This window comes from Notamacropus eugenii, chromosome 1 (assembly GCF_028372415.1).
Source record: "Notamacropus eugenii isolate mMacEug1 chromosome 1, mMacEug1.pri_v2, whole genome shotgun sequence".
NCBI lineage: Eukaryota > Metazoa > Chordata > Mammalia > Diprotodontia > Macropodidae > Notamacropus > Notamacropus eugenii.
This window is the reverse complement of record NC_092872.1, coordinates 82,398,417-82,421,989: the sequence shown is the minus strand read 5'-3', so window position 1 is coordinate 82,421,989 and position 23,573 is coordinate 82,398,417. Positions and strand designations below refer to the sequence as shown.

Genomic DNA, 23,573 nt, shown 5'->3' with positions numbered 1-23,573 from the left:
ATTTACAGTGTGGACGTCTTGTTTGTACGTAGTTGTTTGCATGGTATCTCCCCCACTGGACCGAGCTCCTTGAGAGCAAGGGCCTGTCTTTTGCCTCTTTACATCCCCAGTGCTTACCACAGTGCCTGGCACATAGTAGGTACTTAATAAATGCTAGCTGACTGACTGTCTCAGACACTTAGTAACTGTGGGACCCTGGGCAAGTCATTAGAGTTCAGTCAGACTAATTTCCTACGTGTAAATCAGAAATAAAAATAGCACCAACCTCACAGGGTTGCTATAAGACTCAAAGTGATATATGAAAAGCATTTTGCAAACCTTAAAGTGCTCTATAAATACTACTGCAGTTATCATTATCATCATTACCATCACATACACCCCTTACATCGGAGGAAAGAGGACAAACTGGCAGAAAGCTCAGGGGAGAAAATCCCTTTCCCTCATGAAGATGAACTCTGAGAGATTGGCCTCAGATCACATGGGACCTATTTCCTGTTTTCCACTCACCAATGTCCACAGCACAGGGAAAACACGAGGAGCACGCACGATGAGCAGCCGCCCCAACGTCTCTGGATAATTGTCTTCAACCACTTCAATTATCCGCAACAGGGCCTTCACTCCAGGTCGCCAGAGGTGTCGCATATTCAGCCCTTCCAGATCCACAAGGCACGTCCAGGAACTGAACCAAGGACACCAAAGAATCACCCATTACACTAGGATTTCCCTCCATCTCAGCCCTAAGCAGGCAGGGCAGAGCCAGCTAAAGTCCCAAACATCCATACCTCAACAATACGTAGTGATTCCCCTATCATCTCCCCTTAGATCTATGACCTACAGACAGAGGAAACAGTCTAAAAAGGCTCTGTGTTTGAGTATAGAAAAGAGGAGAATGGGATGGAAGAGAAAAGAGAGAAAAAATAGACCACATGATGCTTTCTGGAGATATGGTTGGTTCTTATTGTCAAGAGAAAATAGCAATCCACTGAAAGACTTGCCTGATGGGGCGGCCAAGCTGATTTGTGTGCTCCTCACATCTCTTCTGTCCCTCTTCATTAACTGAAAGAATCTGAAAAGCAGAGACAGTCTTGATAGGAACTAAGCCAATAGGACACACTGTGTCCTATGCCCTTTTTTAGTCAACTCATGAGTGCACCTTCCACAACCCATAAAGTTGGCCTCAGGAACTTAGCCCATCTGAAGTCCTAAGGAAATGGTGAAATGATGAAAGGGATAGTTTCTGAGAAATCTAGGAAGGTTTGTATGAACTGATGCAAAGTCAAATAAACAGAACCCAGAAAACAATTCATAAAAACAACAGTAACATAAAGGAAAATAAATGAAAGACTTAAGAACTCTAATTAGTTCAATAACCAATCACAATTCTAGAGAACCAATAAAGAAGGAGGTTATTCATCTCCAGATGAGAAGGTGATGGACATAGGCTACAGAATGAAACACGTTTTCAGATATAGCCAGTTTGGAAATTTGTTTGGCTTGATGCATATTTGTTACAAGACTTTTGTTTTTTTTTTTTTCTTTCAATGGTGGGAGAGTAGGAGAGGTAGAAGAGAAAAATAAATGCTTATTAATTGAAAAATATTAAAAAAAAAAACAGGAGAGCCACCACTCACATGCCGAAGGAGTGCCTCTTCTCCCACTGCCTTCATCAAGCCTTTTGTATCCATCTGGCCAAGACGCAGGATGTAGAGAGGGCGGCCATCTTTGTAAAAGAGACAATGGAAAGAAAAGAGAAAATAAATCAATAATACTTCTCCCTTCCCTCTTACTCCTCCACCCCCAAAATCTAGAAGAATAGCAAGGACGCTGGTGAGAAGCAAAAGACTCTGCTCCTAATATAATCTCCAGACTCTACCCATAGAGACTGCTCAAAGTTTGGAACAAGTCACAGAGAATGGCCCAGCCAATCCAGTGCCAACTCCACCTCTTTTTTTCTAAGCTTTGTTTTCCTTTTACAGAGGATGGAAGGATCACATCCCTCATTTCACAACTCCCTAGTAGAGGTGGTAGGGGAAGGGAAGAGATTCAGAAAGGAAAAAAAAGATAAGTTGATAATATGAAGAGTATTCTCAAAAACCAATGAAATCAAGAAGTCAGGAACCAATCCATTTCCCCTTAGCAACTCTTCTGAGGCTAACAGAATGGCATTGAGAATACCACTATGGAAGTTCCCTACACCAACGTGTTGGAAGACATGTAAAAAGGCAAACCTCTATCCTGGTAGTGCCAGCCACCTGCATAGAACTCCTCCAGGAGGGGTGGGGGCCTCCACGTCTGAAGGATGTAGTCCACTTGGTGTTGCTTTCGCCAGTTCAAGGACTGGCACAGCATCTCCCGGGCCTTTTCAAAATGAAAGTCTCGGGCCCTCAAGAATCGAAGAATGTGCTCATCTTTGGGAATCTGTGGGAGGAAGGAAGGAGAAAAGAATCCATGGAGCTTTCTTTCCTGACACAGCAGAGAAAGCTGCCCAAATTAACACAACCTTTCAGGCCTTGGTCTCCTTCAAGAGACTGAAGGAGCACCATGGTGTAGTGGTGATGAAAATGGTGAACTAGGAATCAAGAAGATCATTTTCAAATCCTGCTTCTGGCATTTATAAGGTGTATAATCCTGGGCAAATCATTTAGCCTCTTTAAGCAGCAAGTTGCCTCATCTGTAAAATGAGGAGGTTGGACTCAATGATCCCTTCCAACTCTAAATCTATGATCCTAGGATTCCCTAAGCCACCACTTGTGAAGAGGACTGTCTTCTCACTCAATTCTAAGATGTGGATGACAGACTTACAATCAGCAGCCTTTCTGCCACTCTAGACTATAAAACCTCTAGAAAACTTAGGGCCATGTGTGGTGCAATTGTTGATTCCTCTGCCTCAGTTGTAGATGAGGAAGTGGCAGCTGGGATTGCTGAGCAGTTGTTGGTGAAAAGGAAAAGTGGGGTGTTTGGGGTTTTATTTATTTTACACTTAAATTCAAAATGGATAAAGAAAAAAAACATTGCCCTGTATACAGCAGAACATTCAGTATGAAACAATAAATTTCCATTTCAAGAAAACATATATAAATACTACACATTATTTTTAAAGCTGCCGGACTTTTCTTTCCTTCCTTCTAGGTTTTCTTTTGTTCTCTACCAAGTACTTTTTTGCTTTATTTTCCCCCCACCCACCCAAGAAGGCTACAATTAAACAGACATACATAAACATACATACATATACATACACACATAGATATCCATAAACATACACATATATACATATATATACTCATACACATATTATACTAGGTTTATTTCCATTTGTCATCTATTTCTCTGAAGGGGGATAGCATCTTCCTTCAGAAGTCCAACTCTTTCCATATTTTTCTAAATCAACCACCTCATTATTTCCTACACCACAGCAATGTTCCAATTCAATCACATTCTATCTGAGAGACTGTCTATGAAAGTTTTTTCCCCACAATTTTCTGCATTCCTTCCATTCTTGACCACGTAGGTTTTACTTATAGAAGAAAATTTTAATTTAAAATAATCAAAATTATCCATTTTAATATTTCAACTATGCTCTCAACTTATAATATAGTTTAAAGTCTGATACTGCTAAATTTACTTCTTTTACATCTTTTGGTTTAGTTGAAGGTCCTGGTCTTTTGTTTTTCCAAATAAACTTTGTTATTATTTTTTCTAATTCACTAAGATAATTTTTTAGTAATTTAATTGGGATGGCACTGAATAAATAGATTTGTTAGGTAAGAATGTCATTTTAAAATAATATTGGCTTATTCTATTACTTCAATTATTTAAATCTGACTTTATTTACATAAAAGGTGTTTTATGTCTATGTTTATATACTTTCTGGGTCTGTTTTGGCAGCCATACTCTCAGATATTTTATACTGTCTAGTTATTTTAAATGATCTAAAACAATACCAAACAATATTGCTGATACAGTGTAGTTTCCCTATTTTTCTCTTATGAGTTAAATCTATTTTAACTTTAATTTTGTCTGAGATTATGATTACTATACCTGCTTTTTTATGCAATAAATACTACTTCAGCCCTTTATTTTATCTTTGTGTGTATCTCTCATTTTTATAGCACTTCCTGAAAGCAACATATTGTTGAATTTAAATTTTTAATCTACTATCAGTTTTATGGGCAAATTCATCTCATTCACATTCTAAGCTATAATTACTTGTGTATTTTCCTTTTTTCTATTTTTCCTCACTCTCTTTCTTACCCTATTCCTATCCCTCTTCACTCTTCTGCTTTACTTCTACCTGCTACCCTAGCCACACCTCTTCCCTGCCCTTTCCCCTTGTTCTCTTATTTCTTTCTGAATTTAGAAGATTTTTATACCCTTCTGGATATATATGTTCATCTCTCTTTAACCCATTCCCAATAAGAGTAAGATTCCAGCACTACTCACCCTCCCCCCTACTAGCTTCTTTTCTATCAATTTTTCATTTACTACTGTGTATTGTATACCTAGTCTATTCCACTGATTCACCATTCTGTTTTCTAAACAGTACCAAATAGTTTTAGTAATTGCTGCTTTACAATACAGTCTAACATCTGTTACTTCTAGACCTCCTTCATTTACATTTTTTATTAGTTTCTTTTATGTTCTTGACCTTTTGTTTTTCCAAATGAATTTTATTATTTTTTTCTAGCTCAATAAAATATTTTTTAGAAGTTTAATTGGGATGGTATTGAATACATAGATTAATTTAGACAGAATTGTCATTTTTATTATATTGGCTTGGCCCACTCATGAACACCTGATATTTCCCCAATTATTTAAATCTGACTTTATTTGTACAAAAGGCATTTTATAATTATGCTCACATAATCCCTTTGTCTTAGCAGATACACTTCTAGATATTTATATTGTCGATGGTTATTTTAAATGATACATCTCTCACTATCTCTTCTTGCACAGCTTTGTTGGTTATGTACAGAAATGCTGATGATTTATGTGGGCTAATTTTATATCCTGTTACCTTGACAAAATTATTGTTTCAATTAATTTTTAGTTGAATCTCTAGGATTTTCCAAGTGTATCATCACATCATTTGCAAAAAGAGATAGTTTTATTTTTTCATGCTCCATTCTGACTCCTCCAATTTCTTTTCCTTATTGCTGTAGCTAGAATTTCTAGTAAAATATTGAATAATAATGGTAATAATGGGCATCCTTGTTTTACTTCTGATCTTACTTGGGAAGATTTCGAGCTTATCTCCATTACACATAATGCTTTCTGATGGTTTTAGGTAGCAGATTATCTTTCTTAAGAAATCTCAATAGGTTAAAACAATGGGTCAAAGTAATACAAAATTTGTTTGAGTTACGTGTTTCCATATTAAGTACCCAGATTCAAAAAAGCAACTTGGGGGAGAGAGGAAAAGACGTAGGAGAACGAAGTATGGTTAGCTTCCTATGGGGAAAAAAAATCTAGAGATCTTAGTATCTTGCCAACTCAGCATGAATCAAGTGTAGTATGGCAGTCAAAAATGCTATGCTATTCTAGTTTACATGAAGAAAGGTACAATGTCCAGAATAAGGAGGCAACAACTCCACTATCTTGACCCTAGCCAGGTTATATTTAGAGTGCTATGATAAGTTCTGGGTAGATTTTTTAAAAAAGATATTGGGCTGAGTGCGGTGGCAAATAGCTATAATCCCTATGACTGGAGGAAGTTGGTGGAGTACTGAGCTGACATGGGCTAAGCCAATCAAGTGTCCAGGACAAATATGGTGTGCCTCACCAGGCTGCCTAAGAAGGATGAAACTGACTTGGGTCAGAAACAGCAAGTCAAAGCGTCTACGCTGATCAGTAGTAGGATTGGGCGTGTGAGCGGCTACTTAACTTCCACATGGCCCATTAGGGAGACCCAGCCTTTTGAAAAAAAAAAAAAGACATTGACAAATGACTCAAGGAAGAAAGCCCGAAGCAAAACCAGGGGAATAAAATGCAAAATGACTACTCTGCAATAATGGAAGAGCAGCTGAATTATATTAATAAGTACTTGTTTTTAATAGAATTGAATTAATACAATTTTAGTCCCAGAGAACAGATGATGAAACACATTTCCCTCCTCATAGTAAAGAGGTGGAGAGTTAAGGAAGTAAAATGTTGCATCTATCCATTCATTTTGTGGGTAGGTTTTGGTTAATTGTTTTTCTTTCTTACAAGTTAGGGCGGGAGGTTGGGTTATAATAGGAAATGTCTATCAATAAGATTTTTTTAAATAGAGGTAGCTCAGGGTGATGAAAAGAATAGAAAAGAAATCTTAATATTTACAAAGGTGCTTAGTCTCAAAACAAAAAAGGGCAGGTTTAGCCTCAGAGAGGACATGATAGCTATTTAAGTATTCAAAGGACTGTGCTCTGGAAAAGAGATCGGACTTAGCCAGTTTGCCCCGCTACCTCCTTCTGCCCCAACTCCTAGGGAAAAACTAGGAACAATGAGTGGAAATTGCAGAGACAGATTTAGGATCAACTTAAGGAAAACTTCCTAACAATGAGAGCTAGCCAAAAGCAAGATGGGCTGCCTCAGGAGGTAATAGATTACCCCCACTGGAGGTCTTCAAGAAGAGGCTGGTTGATGAGTGTTGTGGGATGAAGACAGTATTCCGTATAATATACGGACTGGGCTAAATAGCTATGAAGTAGTTTCTAGCTTTCAGACTTTGCTTCTTTGATGCTTTCCAAAAGAATATCTCTCCCCTCACTCATTTGCTAACAAAGATAGGAAAAAATATATATGTCCTTAAGAAGAGCAATTTAGGTTCATACCTTAGATGTAGGAGGAGAAGGGAAAGGAATAAATGAATGAATGAAGACTAGTTGAATGAATGAAAAAAAGCATTTATTAAGCACTTACTATGTACCTAGTACTGTGCTAAGTACTGGGGCTACACATAGAAAAAGAAGACAACATGTCTAAAGGATTTTGTTTTTCTTCCTTTCTTACTGTATAGGTGTTGGGGATGGGTGGTGTAAGAGAGAGAGAACAGGAACCTGAAAATAAAATAAAATTGAATTTTAAAAACAGGAAAGAAAAGAAAAAGACCCTGCTCTCGTGGAGCTAACACTCTCATTGAGGGACACGATGTATGTAGGAGGGTTCAGCTGGAGGGCAGAGAGAAAAGCCAAAGGTCCTAAGGATTCATCTTCAAGAACAAGAGCAACTCCCAGGAGTCCTTAAAAACCTCTAAGGGAGGGAAAGGGAGGGGAAGAGGAAGAGGGAGAATTGCTTTTGTTCCTGAACATATTTTGTTGATTTGGTTCCCCCGAGTTTCCTGTCTAAATTCCTTTAGCCATAATCACATCATTATAGTAGTAAAAAATGAACAAAAGGTCACAGTAATAGGTATGGCACAGGACATAGAAAACATGATTGCTGGTACATTCTGAGTTCTATTTACCTCTTGGTCACCTCCATGGCCCCAGATGCTGGCAAGGAAGGGTACTCAGCTGTCACAGAATGGTGGTCTGAGCTTCTGCCCCTAGTTTTGACCCACCACTCAAGGGCAGAGGTTTGTATACATACCAAAGAAACAGGCTATAAATCATTCCCTTTTCCTGACTTCCAATGGTCTGCTTCTGACTACAGACCAAGAGGATCATATGAGATCATATTTGTAGCACAGTGTCTGGCACGCAGTAGGTATTATATAAATACAGCTATCATCACCATCATTATTGTTCCTGATGTTTAAGAAATACCAAAGGTACAGTGAAAATTCGAGTTGCCATATTTCAGACTGTCTGTAGTCCAATTTCTTCTGTGTTACTGAAGACGTATCTTTCTGAAATGTATGCACTGCTGCTCAAGCACTGTTCCTCATGTAATGCTTTGAACATGTCACTTGTCTTTCGTGAATTCCCCATTATATGACAATACCACAACCCATAATGGCAACAACAATAATGAAATTTTATGTAGTGCTTTGGAGTGTACAAAGGGCTTTACATATATTAGCTCACTTAAGCCTCACAACTACCCTAGAGGAAGGTACTAACACAATCAAGTAGTACCAAACCAAGTCCATACTCCTAAGGCTAACAGGCATGTCCTAGATACAGTCTCCCTTCTTCCCTAGGCTTATCAAACTCTTCTGTTCTTTGTGAATTCTATCTGCAGTCAGATTAAACTATTTACCTTCTCCCTGCTCACTCTTTCCTCTATGTCTTTGTTCTTGTCTGTCCTCTATGTCTGAAAGGGACTTCTCCCTGGAATCCAGCTGTTGAAACCTCTCTCTTCTTTTAAGCCTCAGCTCAGATCACCCTTTGCCAAAAATGATCACTTCCTCCTCAAATGTCTCATACAATTTGTCTACTCATATCCTTTGCACTAACCCTAAATGCCCTGTTTTTACGATCGGTACACATTTCTCATCTCCCAACCTGATTATAAGATCCTTAAGGACAGGGACTGTGTATCTTACTTCATTTTTGTATCTCTGGCACCTAGAATACGTGCCTGGCACACAACAGGTGCTTCGCTAATGTTTGAATGTCAAGATCACTAAGCAAAGTAAAGCCCTTTAGGCACTCACCTTTCCTTTATGAGTTTCCTGTAACCATTGGCGGAGTCTGATCAAGCAGCTCTCCTGCATGGGGGTGAGGTGCCCCAAATATTGCTCGATATAGTCTGTGTCCAGCTTGTCAGCTAAAAGGAAGAGAGCAGTATCATAGGCCTATCAATAAGAGACAAGAAAGGGGGAAGCATAACACTGTAGAAAATACACTGGACTAAGAATCAGGGGACTTGGTCTCTATTTCCAACTCTGCCACAAATCAGCTACATCACCTTGGCCAAGTCACTTCCCTCCTTACTACCTAGTTTCCTCATCTATAAGAAGAGGGGGTGGTAGGACCAAAACAGGAGAGTTAAGGGAACATTCTGGCTGAGCCTTCCCAACATTCCCCTCTAAACAACTTTAAAATAACTCATCAAATCAAATTGTAAAGCAGCATAATGAGCAAAAGGTTGAGGTGAGACATTTTTCCAGTCCAAGACAACTCAGGGAGTCATAAGAAGAGGTCTGTGGCACTAGAGTAGGGGCTGCCAGGAAGCAAGAGGTCGGTGACATCAGCTGTGGGCCTTGGAGGCTGTGGCAGCAGCAGCAGCAGCACTTATACCACAAGCTCATTGCCCAGAGATGGTAAGGGTATTAAACATCTAGTCAGAAAGTGATTCCTATGTCAGCACTAGGTGCAGGACTGGGCACCATTTGGCAGTGCCACTGGCCATTAACCAATTCTGGGTGGCAGTTCCAAGATAGAGAGAAGCATTTGCTATTCATCATAATGGAACAGGGCTCCTTCTTAGGTAAGAACCAGAGCAGGACACAGAGCAGGACAGCAGTGACCTCTCCTCAGATCACATCATCTTGGAAGCACTGAAAACTTAGAGACCCCCTCCCCATAACTATCTATGAAGCAGCAAGGTAAAAAAAGCTGAAGCTTGGGACAATAATCCCTTGCCCCCAGAGGAGCAGAGCTCAACTGCTAACATAAATTCTAATGTCAAGAACTAGGCAGAAAAAATGAGCAAACAACAACAACAAGAACATGACTATAAATACTATGGTGAACAGGAAGCTTGAGCATAAGCTCAGAGGAAGACAATGGCATGAAAACATCTACAAAAGGCTCAAAGAAAAAAATGCAGATTAGACACAAGCCCAACAAGAATTCCTAAAAGAACTAAAGAAAGAATTTTTTAAAGCAAAGAAAAATTTTTTAAATCAAATAAGAGATGTAGAGAAAAAATTGGGAAAAGAAGTGAGAGTAATCAAATAAATTATGAAAAAATAATTAACAACTATAAATGAGTGGAGAATGTGGAATGTGATATTCTGGAGGGCAAAAGAGTTAGGATTACAACCAAGAATAACCTACTCATCAAAATGAGCATAATCTTTCAGGGAGAAAATGGATATTTAATGAAACAGAAGACTTTCAGGTATTCCTGATAAAAAGACCAGAGCTGAATAGAAAATTTTATATTCCAACACAAGACTCAAGAGATGCATAAAAAGGTAAATGTGAATGAAAAAGCATGAGGAACTCACTAAGGTTAAAATGATTACATACCTAAATGGGAAGATCATATATATACATACATGTGTGTATACATACACACATAACATATATACATACACATATAACATATATATGTACACATATGTACACACATGTATGTGTATATGTGTGTACGTATATATGTATAGATAGATAGATTCCCCAAGAACTTTATCATCATTAGAGGAGTTAGAAGGAGTCTACTTAGAGCACATGGGTTTGAGTCTATTACATTGGGTTGATCTCAAAAGAAAAATGGAAGGCTGATAAAGAAGGATATACTGAGAAAAGGAGGAAGGAAGAGAAAGAATTGGGGAAATTATCTCACATAAAAGAGATGCACAAGGAAGAGTTTTTATAATTGAGGGGAAAATGTGGGGAGTAAAGCAATGCTTAAACCTCACTTTCACCTCAACTGGTTTAAAGAGGGAAGAATATATATACGCACTCAACTGGGTATAGAAATCCATATTACTCAAGAGGGAAGTAGAAGGAAAAGAAACTAAAAGAAAGAAGAAGGATGATAGGAGGGAGGGCAGATTATGAGAAGTAATAGAAGCAAAACAGACTTCTGAGGAGGAAGAGAGAAAGGAAAAAAGAGAGAAGGAAAAAGAGAAGAGAAAAAGATGGAAGGAAATACATAGCAATCATAACTGTGAATGTGAATGGGACGAACTCACCCACAAAATGAAAATGGATAACAGAATAGATTAGAGATCAGAATCCAACAATATGTTATTTATGAGAAACACTTGTAACTTTAAACAGAGAGAGACACACAGAGTAAAACTAAGGGGCTGGAGGAAAATCTATTATGCTTCAGTTGATGTGAAAAAAAAAGGCAGGGGCCACAATCATCATCTCAGAAAAAGCAAAAGCAAAAACAGACCTAATTTAAAGAGATAATCAGGGGAACTGCATTTTGCTAAAAGGTAACATAGACAATGGGCAGCTAGGTGGCACAGTGGATACAGCACCAGGACTGGAAGTAAGAACAGCTGTTCAAATCCAGCCTCAGATACTCACTAGCTATGCAACTTACCCTAGGCAAGTAACTTAACCCTCTTTGCCTCAATTCCTCAACTGCAAAATGAGTTGCAGAAGGAAATGGCAAACCACTCCATTGTCTTTGCTAAGAAAATCCCAATGGAATCATGAAGAATTGGACACAACTGAAAAATGATCAAACAAAAACAAAGCATAGACAAGAAAACATTTTTAGCTCTTGAATCTTTTCTCAGTATTTGGGTAGTTGGAGAGATTGTACATACACATACACACACACACACACACATACACATAGATAGATAGAGAGTACAGGATGTATTATATCAGAAGAGATGATATCCACACACACACATACACACACACACACATAAAATTAAATTAAATTAAAATTAAGGGGTGAAGGAGGAAAATTCCAGAAAGAGAAAGGGAGTAATGGAATGGGGCAGGCTATAACTCATAAAAGAGATAAGAAAAATCTTATTCAATGGAGGAGATAAGGGAGAAGGGGAGAGGGGGAAAAATAAAGCTACTCTCCCCACATGTGGCTGAAGGAGGGAATAACATGCTCACTAAATTTGATATGAAAATTTATATCACACCACAGGAAAGTAGGGGAGGAGGTGACTAGTGGAGCGAGGGGAATGTTAGAAGGGAGGGCAAATGGGAGAAGGGAGTTATTAGAAATAAACACTTTCGAGAAGGGACAAGGTCAATTGTAGGGGGGGAATATAAGGGGGAAGAGGGTAGGACAGAGAGCAATATAATTAGTATTACACAACATGATTACTATGGAAGCCTTTTGCAAAACAATACATATTTAGTCTGTATTGAATTGCTTGCCTTCTCAGTAGGGCTGGGGGGGTGGGGAGAGAAGTTGGAATTCAAAATATTAGAAACAAATGTTGAAAATTTTTATTGCATATAATCAGGAAATAAGAACTACAGGGATAGGGGTATGGAAATTTATCTTGCCCTGCAAGAAAAGAGAGAAGATGGGGATAGGAGAAGAATGGGGTGTGATGAAGGGGAGGGTACATTGAGGGAAGGAGTAATCAGAATGCAAGGTATTAGGAAGCGGGGGGAGGGGAATGATGGGGAGAAAAATTGGACATGCTACAAAGTGAGGTAAAAGCAATTAGTATTAAAACAATAGACTGAATTAATTACTGAGAATAAATCAATGACATCTTTAGTTTGGAGAAAAGAATTTCAGTCTAAATTTCCTAGAGGAAGGTAACCTCAGGTAAAATTTGGCACTGATGGAAAAGTCAAGGTTTTAATGGTAAATTTGATTTTATGATTGCCATTTAATCAGGATCTAGAACATGTATAGAAAGGCATGTAAGCCACTTAAGACTTGCCTCAAAAGATGTTCCTTAGCCAAAGTGAAACTATAATCATATTTGAAACCTGGTTATTGAAACTTGCCATTTTTAGATGCTATGGGACTATTAAGTGACTGTTCTTCTGAGTCTAACTCCACGTATGGGTACCAAGAAAGGCGATCTGAGCCTCCAATACATGATGCCAGTAAGGTGATGAAATGCTGGCATGAACTGCATAGGTGATCTCAAAGGAAGGGTGGAAGAGCGGCTGTTCAGCATGGGCTAAGGTGGGATTCTTCCTGACTCAAGTTTCCCCACTGACACGGCAGACTTTAAGCCTGACTGAATGTAAGTGGATAGTCTAATCCTGCCTGGAATTGACATGAAATTGGGGAGATATTGTATCCTTGCAATGTCCTTACTATTGGTGGTAATTTCCTATAGTCAAAAGGTTTGTAAGCTTAATACCAGATCTATTCAATTATAGATTATGGGTAGGGGAACATCCGAGGTTGTCTAAAATTAAGCTATTAGGCATAGGACTTTAGACCAACAACAATAAGTTAGGGTCCTTTAATTCCTAGTAATACTGTGGAGACAATTAGATCAAGAGCTTGTGAAGTTAGCAACATAAATATTATTTGTGTCTCAGTTGGTTAATGTTTTAAAAAAAATTTCTTTTGTGGTCCATATTGTAAATGCTTTAAAAAGAAGTATCACCTGACCAAAAGTTTGAATTGCTTTATCTGTTACAAACTGTGTTAAAAATAAATAATAACAGAGAGAGACAGAGAGAGAGAACAATGTATTAGGCATTCAACTAAAAAAAACTAGGAAAAGAATTAAAAACATCTAACTTAACACCAAAATAGAAATCCTAAAAATCAAGGAAGATATTAAAAAAATTGAAAGTCAAAAAACCATTGAACCAATAGATAAAACTAGGAGTTGATTTTATTGAGGTGGGAACAAAGACACATAAACTATTGGTTAATTTGATTTTTCAGGTTAGGTATTTTATTTTTTCCCAATTACACATCAAGACAATTTTTAGCATTCATTTTACAAGATTTTGAATTCCAAGTTTTTCTCCCTCCTTCTCCTCTTCCAAAAATTGTAGGCAATTTGATATGTTACACATGTGCTATCATATAGAACACATTTCCATATTAGTCACTGTTGTGAAAGAAGAAACAGACCATCAAAAGAGAAAAAAAGCACAAAAACAGAATAAAGAAAGTGAAAAAAGTATGCTTCAATCTACATTCAGCATCTATCATTTCTTTAATGGGATGTGGATAGCATTTTCCCTTGCAAGTCCTTTGTACTTGTCTTGGATCATTGTGTTGCTGAGAAGAGCTGAGTCATTCATAGTTGATCATCACGTAATGTTGCTGATACTATCTATGTACAATGTTTTCCTGGTTCTGCTCATTTCACTTTGCATCAATTTTTACAAGTCTTCCCAGTTTTTTAGGAAATCTGCCTGCCTATCATTTCTTATTGCACAACAGTATTTCATTACATTCATATGCCACACCTTGTTTAGTCATTCCCCAACTGATTGGCATCCCCACAATTACCTATACTTTGTCAACATGAAAAGGGATGCTATGAATATTTTTACCCATGTATTTCCTTTTCCCTTTTTTTATGATCTCTTTGGAATACAGACTTAGTAGTGGTATTGCTGGATCAAAGGGTATGCACAGTTTGGTTTCCCTTTAAGCATAGTTCCAAAATGCTCTCCAGAATGGTTGGATCAGTTCACAACTCTACCAATAGTACATTATTGTCCCAATTTTCCCACATCTTCTGCAGCATTTCTCTTTTTCCTTTTTTGTCATATTAGCCAATCTGATAAATGTGATATGGTACCTCAGGGTTGTTTTAATTTGTATTACCCTAACCCAAAAAATTTTAGAGCACTTCTTCATATGTCTACGGATAGCTTTGATTTCTTCATCTGAAAACTGTTTTTTTATATTCTTTGACCATTTATCAAGTGGGGAATGGTTTGTATTCTTATAAATTTGATGCAATTCTCTATATATTTGAGAAATGAAGCATATATGTGTTTAGTATTAATATTACTTCATTGTCTACGGTACCTTTTAGTAAGATGTAGTTTCCTTCCTTATCTCTTTTAATTTGGTCTATTTTTGCTTTTGCTTTGTCTGAGGTTGGGATTGCTAACCCTGCTTTTTTTTTTTTACTTCAGCTGAAGCATTCTGCTCCAGCCCCTTCACTTTACTCTATGTGTGTCTCTCTGCTTCAAGTGTGTTTCTTGTAAACAAAATATTGTAGGATTCTGGGTTTTGATCTACTCTGCTATACATTTCTGTTTTATGGGAGAGTTCACCCCACAGCTACAGTTATGATTATTAACCATGTATTTATCTCCATCCTATTTTTCCTCCTGTTTGTCCTCTCTCTCCTTTCACCTCTTCCCTTCTCACCAGTGTTTTACTTCTGTCTACCAGGTCCCCTGATCTGCCCTCCTTTCTGTCAGTCCCTTCCCACCCCTTTACTTAATCTCCTCCCCTCCTACTTCCCTGTCAGATAAAATAGATTTCTATATTCAACTGATTATACATATTATTCCCTCTTTGGGTCACTATTGATGAGTAAGATTCAAGCAAAGCCCATTGCCCACCCTCCCATCTTCTTATCCACTGTAATAAGTTTTTCATGCTTTTTCATGTGAAATAATTTACTCCATTCTCCCTTCCTTCTGTACCTGGTATACTGCTCTTTCTCATCCCTTAGTTATTTTTTATGTTATTCCCACAACTTCACATAATACCTGTCTCCTCTGTCTATGTATATTCCTTCTAGTTGTACTATCAATAGTACAATTTTTAAGAATTACAAGTATCATCTTCCCATGTAAGATGTAAACAGTTCAACTCCATTGAATCCCTTATGTTTTCTTTCCCCTTTTCCCCTTTTTAGGCTTCTCTTGAGTCTTGATATTAGAGATCAATTTTTTAAATTCAATTCTGGTCTTTTCCCTATGAAAGCTTGAAATCCTTCTATTTCATTGAATGACCATTTTTCCCCCCTGAAGTATTAGGCATATTTTCACCAGGTAGGTGATTCTTGGTTGTAGTCTTAGCTCCTTTGCCTTCTTGAATATCATGTTCCATAACCCCCAGTCCTTTAATGTTGCAGCTGCTAAGTCCTGTATAATCTTGATTGTGGCTCCCTCAGTATTTGAATTCTTTCTTTCTGGCCAGTTGAATATTTTTGCCTTAACCTGATAGTTCTGTAATTTGACTATAATGTTCCTTTGGAGTTTGTATTTTGGGATCTCTTTCCTGGAGTGATTGGTGAACTCTTTCAATGCCTCTTTTGCCTTTTCATCAGGGAAGTTTTCCTTGATAATTTCTTGAGAGATGCTGTCCAGGTCCTCCCTTGATTATGGCTTTTAGATAGTCCAATGATTCTGACACTGTCTTTCCTGCATCTATTTTCCAGGTCGGTTGCTTTTGCTATGTGGTATGTTATGTTTTCTTTTATTGTTTTTTCATTCTTTTGAATTTGTTTGATTGAATCTTGGTGTCTCATATACTCATTAGCTTCTACTTGCTCAATTCTAACTTGAAGAGTTGTTTTCTTCAGTTAGCAACTGCATTTTCTTTTCCATTTAGCCAAATCTAATTTGTAAGCAGTTATTTTCCTTTTCCAAGCAGTTGACTCTTTTTTCACAATTTTCTTGCATCACTCTCATTTCTTTTCCTAATTTTTCTTCTACCTCTCTTATGTGATTTTAAGCTCCTTTTTGAGCTCTTCCATGAGTTCTTTCTGGGTTTGAGACCATTTCCCATTTTTCTTTGGGGTTTTGCCCACAGGTGTTTCAACATTGCTGTCCTCTTCTGAGTTTGTGTCTTGGTCTTCCCTGTCACCATAACTTTCTATGGTCAGATTTTTGTTGTTGTTTGCTCATCCTTTTTGGCCTTATTCCTTTTTAAAAACATTTGAGCTCTTCTCCTAGGTGGAAGGGGCACTGTCTCAGGCTTCTTGTACCAGGGGCTGCAGGCCCTAGCTGTTTACCTGGTGTAGCACTGATTTTTGCCACGAGGCCCATGGGGGACTCTTGTGTCTGGTGCTGTGCTAAGGGGGTGGAGTACAGGGTGGCTAGCACTGCTGCAGGTTGTACGGGTCTGGCAGTTTACCTGGTGCTGAGCCAGGATCCTTTAATTGGTGTCTGGAATGTGCTGAGGCCAGTAGAGTGTTTCTACATTTCCCTGGAGCTATAAAGAAGCATGGAGAGGTCTAGCCACTGGAAGCTACCCTGTTTGCTCTGGGTTACACTGAATCACATGGAGATCTGGATGAATGGAGGCCACCTATTTGCCCTGAGCTATGCTGAAACACTTGATGGTTCTCAGAGCTGGAGTCTGCCCTTTCTCCTCGCTATGCTGAGGCACATGCAGAGTCTTAGTGTTGGCATTCACCTGCTCCACCACAGTGGGGCTCAGGAACTCAAGATCTCTCTAATTTGTTGTGTTTTTTTTTGTAAAAAAGAAAAGTCCAAACTACCAGTATCAAAAAGGAAAGGTGTGAATGTGCCACCAAAAAAAATGAAATTAAAACAATTATTAAGAGCTATTTTGCCCAATTATATGCCAATAAAACTAATAACCTAAATGAAATGTAGAAATATTTACAAAAATATAAATTACCCAGACTAAACTAAGAGTAAATAGAATAGCTAAATAACTCTATCTTAGAAAAAGAAATTGAACAAGGCATAAATGAAATTCCCCAAGAAAAAAAAAACCAAGAACCTGATGGATTTACAAATGAATTATCCCAATAATTTTGAGAGCAATTAATTCCAATATAACATGAACTATTTGAAAAAATAGGTAAAGAAGTCCCACTAAATTCCTGCTATGACACCAATATAGTTTTGATACCTAAACCAAGGAAAGCAAAAACAGAAAAGAAAAAAAAAGACAAATTTCACTATAATATACTGATGCAAAAATTTAAATAAAATGCTAGCAAAAAAAGATTATAGCATTATATCACAAAGATCATACAGTATGACCAGGTGAGAATTATACTAGTAATGAAGGACTGGTTCAATATCAGAACAACTATAACCATAACTGATCATATCAAAAAAAAAACCAAACATATGACTTGCATCACTAGATGCAGAAAAAGCTTTTGACAAAATACAACAGCTATTCTTGTTTTTAAAAAAACACCAAAAGGAGTTGTAAAAGGAGTTTTCTTAACATGAAAGTAATATCTATCTAAAATCAAAATCAAGCATTTTCTGTAATGATGATAAACCAGAAGCCTTGCCAATAAGGTCAGAAATGAAGTAAAGATGTCCATTATCCCCACAATTATTCAATGTTTTGCTAGAAGTACTAGCTTTAACAATAAGATAAAAAAAAGAAATTGAAGGAATAAAACTAGGAAACAAGGAAGCAAAACTATCACTCTTTGCAGATGATATGATGGTATACTTAGAAAACTCAAGAGAATCAACTAAAAAACTAGTTGAAACAATGTTAGCAAAATTGCAAGATACAATATAAATCTGCTTATACCATCAGTATTCCTATATATTACCAACAAAATCCAACAGGAAGACATAGAAAGAAAAAATTTATTTAAAATAATTTCAGATAGATAAAATATTTGGAGTTCACCTGCCAAGACACACACAGGAACTATATGAACACAATTACAAAATAAAGACAGATCTAACTGTTCATGAGTAGCTCATGCCAATATAACAAAATTACAATGGTACCTAAATTACTTTACTTATTCAGTCATATATCAATCAAAGTACCAAAGAATTATTTTACAAAGGTAGAAAAAAATTAATAAAATTCACCTGGAAAAACAAAAGGTCAAGAGTATCAAGGGAATCAGTTTGTTTTTTTTTAAAGTAAAGGAAGATAACCTAGCAGTACCAGATCTCAGACTATATATTACAAACTGAAAATCATCAAAATGATAAAAAAAAAAAAAAACTCGATAAAAAGTAGAGTGACTGATCGGTGGAATAGATTAGGTATACAATATACAGAAGTAAATGACCACAGTAATGTAGTGTTTAATAAACCAAAAGATCCAAGTTTTAGAGAAAAGAACTCACTATTCCACAAAAACTGCTGGGAAAACTAGAAAGAAGTATGGCAGAAATTAAGTACAGACCAACATCTCACACCATATACCAAGATAAAGTCAAAGTGGGTACACAATTTAGATACAGTGGTATCTTAAGCAAATTAGACAATTATGGGGATTAGGGAAGAGTTTATGACCAAACAAGAGACAGAGAGGAAAACAAGAGTTAAAATGGAATAGTCTCTGCCCTCAATCCTACTTGGAGGACACAGATTTATATAGATAAGTAAATACAATATATTTTAAAAAGAAAAGAGCACTAATACTTGGGGTGAGGATAGAGGGAAAAATCAGGAAAGTCTCTAGTTAGGAGGTGATACGTGAGCTGAGATTTGAAGGAAGCTAAGAACTCTAAGAGGTACTGGTAACGACATGAGGGAGAGCCAATATATACAAAGGTGCAGAGAAAGAGGATAGAATATTGAGGGAACAATTAGTGGTCCAGTTTGGCTGGTGTTAAGGGAAGCAATATGAAGTAAGTGTGGGAAGGTAGGTGGGAAACAGATTGTAGACATGGATGCAGGGGTATTCTGGAGCCAGCTCAAACAAGCTCAAAGAGCCGATTTGTAAATTTAAGCATTTACACCTTGGAAATCAGCAAATGCTACAAAATCAGGACTGTATTTATTGTTTTGTTTATTTTTAGACCTAAGAAAGTGAAAATATTATTAAGGAGGAGTAAACAAACATTTTTTCAGGGAATTAGGTGTCAAGCATTTGCTGTCAGAACCTGTATAGATGCCATCTTAAGGCAACAGGAAGAACTTGAGGTTCTATACCTTAGGAAGATTGATTAATTTGGTTACTCAGGGTGGAGAATCTGTGGCCCGAGGCCACATGTGGCCTCTAGGTTCTCATGTGTGTGCCTTTGACTGAATCCACAACTCACAGAACAAATTCCCTTAATAAAAGGATTTGTTCAGTAAAACTTGGACTCAGTTAAAAGGTTGTACCCAAAGATATATCATATTTGGAAGTGGGATTGGAAAGAGAAAACACTTTAGGCAGGAAAACCAATTAGAAGGCTCCAGCAATAGTGTAAGTGGCAGGAGAAGAGTACCTGAACCAGGATAGCATACATGTGAATGGAGAGAAGGGAACAGATGTGAGAGACATCAGCTACAAAACTCACTAACCAGTGAGACATGACTAGCAAGGCAGAATGAAAACTCAAGAATAACTGATAGTATAAATGGAAGAACACTAAAGACAAAAGAAAAAAATAAGTTTTCAGGTAGAGAAGGTTATGGTATTTTGGGAAAGAGAATTAATGAGCCCCACTTTGGACATCCCAGGTTCTACATGCCATATGAAATCCAAGCAGAGATATCCAACATGCAGCTGATGATATGGAACTGTAATTCATAGGAGATTAGGGATGGTTAAAAGATTTGTGAATCATTTACGTATTGGTGATAATTGAGCCCCATGGGAGCTGATGAAATCACCAAGAGACAAAGTGTAGAAAAGACGACTGAGAGGACACAACCAACCTTAGTGGGAAATGTATTCTGATCCATCAAAAGAGACTAAGAAAGAGTCGTACAAAAGGGAACAGGAAAACCAGGAGACAGCAAGGTCACAAAAGCCAACAAAGAACCCTTAAGGTCCTCCAGCTCAAAAATTCTATGAAACTTCAGTAGAATTCTTGCCATTTTTTGGTCGATCTGAAACATTTGATTTTAAAAGAGTATCTGTGAATTGTTTGCATAGTTCAGTTATGGTGTAGCGAACCCACCCTTGAGAGACCTAAGGTTGAAGGTCAACCCTGACATGTTGCAAGCTGTATGTGATCTAGGTCAAGTCATCTGACATCTCTCAGCCTCTTCTCTGATACCTACTAAACCTGTGCAATCTTGGCCAAGTCATTCCATCTCTTTGGGTCTGTGTTTGCTCACTTGTAAAATGAGAGTGATGAAGTAGAAAACCTCTCAGATCTTTTTCAACTCCAAATCTATGTCTTCCTGAGCTCTAAAATAAAGATGCCACCCACTCTATCTACCTAACTCACCCAGTGTTATGAGGATTAGACAGTATATATTAATAAGTAACATGTGAATTATAACATGCCATAAAAATGTAAGGGATAATATATAGTATGAACACTTTCATTTTGAAATGAAACAGTACATCCCTCTGCCATTCTCCCACTGCTGAGTTCCTTCTGGGGGTCTCTACTATTTTTATTCCCTTTTTGACTCTCTGGACATTGCCACCATGTCCTCCACATGGATTCTTTCTCTGCCTCCCCTTGCTTTTCAGCTCTTACCCCATGAGAACATAAGCTCCTGGGACATTATGATCCAAAGTCCCCCAAACATACAAAATAAGACTAAAAGCCGCAGTCACCCTGCCAAAACCAGGCATCAAAGAGGCATCTGTGTAAGTGGAAGCAGAAAGGCTGAGCTTGGGAGCATTGTATTGTCTCAGCAGAATCATAGCCCAAGCACAGCAGATGTATTGGAGACAGGCAGGGACAGGAGAAGGAAAAGCAAAGGGGGGAAGGGATAAGGGAAAAACACAAAACAAAAAATCCCAGAATCCTTCCGGTCTCTCATGCAAGTGTGAAGGCTTCCTTTCTGTTCCCAAACACAAAGGCACCCAGTGATCTACAATGGGATGGAAGAGGTACGGCTCCTTTTCCTAGCAGACCACAGTGAAAGCCAGCTGCTTGGGCAATGGAAGAAGACAGACTGAGCAAACAAAGAAACTCAGGGAACAGAATGAGAAAAGCAGAAGAAATCATGCCATAGGATATGTCTACAGGTGCAAGGCTAATACTGTTCCTGAGGGGAAAAGTGAGTGCAGAAGAATCTTAACCTGTTTCCCTGATGGCCCCACTCCCCCTTGAGATTAGTTATCCTGTCATCCAAGCATCACAAGGTTAGACAATTATCCCCACTAAGTTTCAATAGCACTAAAGGAGAAATAGGCATTTATTTGGCACAGTGGATAGAGTTCTGGGCTCATCTTCCTAAATTCAAATCCAGACTCAGACACTTACTAGCTGTATGAGCTTGAGCAAGTCACTTAGCCCTGTTGGCCTCAGTTTCCCCATCTGTAAAATGAGCTGGAGAAGGAAATGACAAAACAATGCAGTATGACCCAAGAGGGATCATGAAGTCGAACACAACTGAAATGATTCAACAATAACGAAGGAGAAATAATTATCCTGCTATTCAAAAAGAGACATCAGTTATATGAGATCCTCTATGGAACATAAGCTCCTTGAGAGCAGGGAAGACCTTTCTGTACCCAGTGCCCTGCACAGAGTCTAGCACATAGTAAGTGCTTCATAAATTCTTGCTAACTGGAGCAGCAACGTGGCACTGTGGATAGAATGCTGGCTTTAGTTAGGAATCCTGTGGTTGTTGTTCAGTCATGTCCAATTCTTCATGACCCCATTCGGGATTTTTGTGGCAAAGATACTAGAATATTTTGCCATTTCCCTCTCCAGCTCATTTTGCATATGGGGAAACTGAGGCAAACAGGGTTAAGTGAATTGCCCAGGGTCACACACTAATAAGTGAAGTAAGGCAGGAACTGAACTCAGGTCTTGACTCCAGAGCCAGCACTCTATCTACTGAGCCACCTAGCTTCCCCAGAGTTAGGAAGAGGAGCAAATGAGATAACCTGCATAAAGTGTTTTGCAAACCCTAATAAGTTATAGAAATATTAGCTCTATTACTATTAGCAGTGGCCTATGAGTTCACGCCAGAATTATGGGAAATTCAGAAGCCTTCCTGACCAGCTCCCCACCCTAGTTCAGAGATGGGCCAAAACAATCCTCTTTCCTGGGGAAAGGGCAACACGTAGAGAGAGGAAGGGGGAAGTGGCTGAAATGATTTCAGAACAAAGGAACTCCTCTTCATCTGGATATCATAAAAACTTCACCTACTGTAAGAACTTAGCATCCAGAGAGGAAGTTCCTAAGGAGCCCCAAAGAGTCTCAGGAAAGAACTCCAGGCTTATGCGCACCTCTCCCCTCCAGATGAAATGGCCTCATGTCTATGCTGTGCACTTTGGGGGAAGAGGAAGGGGAAAGGGAGGAAGGGTTATGCAGGCAACAAGCCATCTGTTGGCAGGTATTCATTTGGAACCCCTACTCTATTCCAATCAATATTAATCAGTTTGATATTTTACACAAATCACATATGGATAATTAGATAAAATATGTTATAATAGGCCTCAAACTTTAAGGTAATGTTCACTATTTGTTTACCAATTATGAAGTTCACTTGCACAACCACAAGAATGCTAACAAAGATGTCTCCATCCTGTTTTACTCAAATTCTATGTCCAAACCCAACATGGCTGGGATGCCTTGATTCTTTGGAAAGTCCTCCAACTTGTTTTTGCACATCCAGACCACTTTCTCTTAACAACATGAGCAGGTGACCATGTTATGACCATTCATCACCGAAGATGACTCTGGCCTTGCCCATCTTAATTTTTGGTCCACAAGAGCAAGATTTCAATTTCAACAAATGAGATTCTGTATTTTACCATGCCTCTTTTGCAAATTTGGGTATCAAATCCTATAAAAGTAAGGTCCTGGGGATCAGGGTCATCTCCGATCATGAGGAAGATCTGAGGTCCACTTCATTAGAGGGGACTATGGACCCTTTAATAAAGTGCCTTTGGCTCAGAGTTCTGCTTCAGTGGTTTTTCTTGCAGATAGGAAAATTTTTAAAGCCCACACAGGGTGCTTGGATTTTGCCTACCTGCCAGGTTTCTCTGATCTTCTTCTCTGACAGGGGAAGGTGTCCATCGAGGGATGTGAGAGATGCCCTGAGATATCAACTCATTTAGATAATATTCAATCACTTCCTTCCCCTGGAATAAAAGGCAAGCAAGGATAAGAGAAAGAGCTCATGTCCTCCATGAGCTAAGTGGGTCCCAGAGCCACCCTTAGCAGAGCAACTGGGAGACTCCAGCCATCACATCATGAAAGGAGAAGTAAAGTCATCCA

General features: G+C 38.2%; 1 protein-coding gene across 2 annotated transcripts in view; it reads right to left on the bottom strand.

The window, feature by feature from the left end:
* The window catches only part of SEC14L5 (SEC14 like lipid binding 5), an 85,658-nt gene that overhangs the window by 15,497 nt on the left and 46,588 nt on the right, over positions 1-23,573 (bottom strand). For both annotated transcript variants that reach the window (XM_072608219.1, XM_072608210.1), the window contains exons 6-11: positions 23,326-23,437; positions 8,576-8,688; positions 2,229-2,418; positions 1,632-1,720; positions 996-1,066; positions 508-679 (exon numbers count right to left, since the gene is read on the bottom strand). In XM_072608219.1, coding sequence (XP_072464320.1) covers positions 508-679; positions 996-1,066; positions 1,632-1,720; positions 2,229-2,418; positions 8,576-8,688; positions 23,326-23,437 — 747 coding nt within the window. The remainder of the gene's footprint in view (positions 1-507; positions 680-995; positions 1,067-1,631; positions 1,721-2,228; positions 2,419-8,575; positions 8,689-23,325; positions 23,438-23,573) is intronic.